The 2,207-nt window shown below is 50.3% G+C and overlaps 1 protein-coding gene across 1 annotated transcript; it reads right to left on the bottom strand.

The window, feature by feature from the left end:
• Positions 1-276: 276 nt before the first annotated feature.
• LOC140187256 (QRFP-like peptide receptor) lies at positions 277-1,509 on the bottom strand. Its single transcript, XM_072242389.1, has one exon. The coding sequence runs from the start codon at positions 1,507-1,509 to the stop codon at positions 277-279; it is 1,233 nt and encodes a 410-aa protein (XP_072098490.1).
• Between the last annotated feature and the right edge of the window lie 698 nt (positions 1,510-2,207).

Here is a 2,207-nt window from a genome sequence, read left to right as displayed (position 1 = left end):
CTTTTGATCTGAAGTTTTGACATTTGATGTGTCCCGATCTTTGGGACAAGGTAAAGGGTAATATTGTACTGAGCTGTCGACCAATGCCTCCACCACAGTATCTCAAGGATGGATGGACATATCTCCGTAACGTTTACAGGGCTGGAATAATCAGTGAAGTCAAAAGATTAGTTACTTACAGTAAAGTCAGGTGAAAAGATCTTGAATTAAATAGAGAGGCAGCCCATATTTATGCCCTGACACATTACTACAGCAGTTTCTTAATGCTCATATTGTTTAGTCAAACGATGTCCCACAAGTAATTCCAGAAGATAGGCTTGTGCTTTGGTTCGGAGTCCGGCTGCATTCACTTTCCACTACGTGAGGGGAAGCTCGGTACTGAAGCAGGATAGAAGCGCCGCCCTGAGCCGGAGCGCTGCCCACGTTTAGACTGAAAACGGAATAAATCCGTTGCCTGCAGCTTTTCTTGAACTTCTGCACAGACCTATACAAGTTTCCTATGAAGCAGTAACAGAGAGGGTTGAGACTAGAGTTGGTGAGGCCCAGCCACTGCGCAAAAGATCGGATGTGAAGAATCCATCCTTGGTGGAGATTGTCCAGCGGAGCGTTCGGCATCTTGAAATCGATCCACATATCAATTGCATACAAGGGCAGCCAGGACAAGGCGAAGAGCAAGACAAGAACCACGACCATTTTCACGATCTTCTTGCGCGCCTTCAACCTGGCGCTGTTGCCCACTAAATACCTCTTGTTGCCCTCCTGGAGCCTATCCTGGCTCCTCCAGAGCCGGCGGGCCGTGAGCAAACAGATGACGAGGTTGAAGAGCACGGGGAAGCCGTAGAGAGCGCAGAAGAGTAGGAAGTTGTAGCCCTGTCTCAGCTTCGCGTCGGGCCAGTTTTCGGCGCACACCGGGATGGTCAGCTTCCCCTCCAACAGCACCAGGTTTTCAGTTTTATTCATGAAGATCAGGGGCATGCAGAGCGCCGAGGATAAAAGCCAGACAGCACAGATCATTCCCAGGACCCTTCTGCAGGTGAAGAAAGCCCTGGCGTGGAGCGGGCTGTGGACGCTGTAGTAACGGTTCAGACTGATCACGGCGAGGCTCAGCACGCTGGCGGAGACCGCTACTGCCTGCACGAAGGGCACTGCCCTGCACATGAAGTCTCCGAACACCCAAGCGTTGTAGACCTGGTGTCCAAGTGTGACGGGCATGCAGATGCACACCACCATCATATCACAGGCAGACAGGTTGATCAAGAGGCTCCGGGTCGCTCTGGCCAAGCGATTGCCTCTCCTTCTCGTCAGGACCCTCAGAGCCATGATGTTCCCCACTAATCCAGTGATAAAGGACAACGAATAGATTACCTCCAGGACGATGGTTGTGGGCTCATAACCCGAAAACAGGAGGTTAACGTTCAAATGGATGGTCAGGTTGCTACTGGGAGGACTCAAGGAAAAGTTCCCTGGAAACCTTTCAAGCAACTGCAAACTGAACCGAGTTCCATTCATGTTGAGAGACTCCGTTCACTGAAGCGTTACAAGCGTATCGCGCCAACCTTCAGCCAAATGCTGTGCGGCTCGGCTGAGTGCCATTCTCAGTTATTCCTGCTCAGATCAAAAACCAGGGGACTGTCAAAACCCCGATGACCAAGAGCAGAGAGCTCGCCGCACCGGAGGACTGGGGTTTGGGAGGATGTTATCTCCCGGTTTGCAGGATACTATTCAAAAGTTTCGTTCGGCTTAGGAAACCCGTTTTTTTTGTATGTGAAAGCAATGGAAGTTAAACGTCCAGATAATGATGGAGCTGTGAGCAGGCTGCGGCTGAATCAAGCAGATCAGACACTTGCTCCGTCCACGGAGGAGAACGTAGATACGGACTTAAACAGGGAGCGAGCGTGCGAAGCTCCGGGTAGTCTCGGTAGATGGCGATCGGGAGCAATTGAGCCCCCACCCCTACCCCCCCATTCTCGGCGCGATGTCCATTCATCAATACACTCCTTTCTCTCATCGTTTCCAACCGGATTACTATACAGGATATGGTTTTGCTCTCAGAGGAGAAGAAGCGTGAATGGATTTTGGAACTGATGACAGTTATTGATAAATGAAGACAAAGTTTTCACTTGTGGGCAAGAGCATTATTAGAGGCCATCAAGACAGGATAATCACCAGGAAATCCAATGGGAAATTAAAAGGAATCTTTGGTGGAA

This window comes from Mobula birostris, chromosome 24 (assembly GCF_030028105.1).
Source record: "Mobula birostris isolate sMobBir1 chromosome 24, sMobBir1.hap1, whole genome shotgun sequence".
In the NCBI taxonomy this organism is placed as follows: domain Eukaryota; kingdom Metazoa; phylum Chordata; class Chondrichthyes; order Myliobatiformes; family Myliobatidae; genus Mobula; species Mobula birostris.
Note: the sequence above shows the minus strand (reverse complement) of the source record. Positions and strands in the feature narration are given on the sequence as shown.

Coding starts and splice junctions, on each gene's coding strand:
- LOC140187256 (XM_072242389.1), bottom strand. CDS start 1,509: ATGAATGGAACTCGGTTCAGTTTGCAGTTGCTTGAAAGGTTTCCAGGG.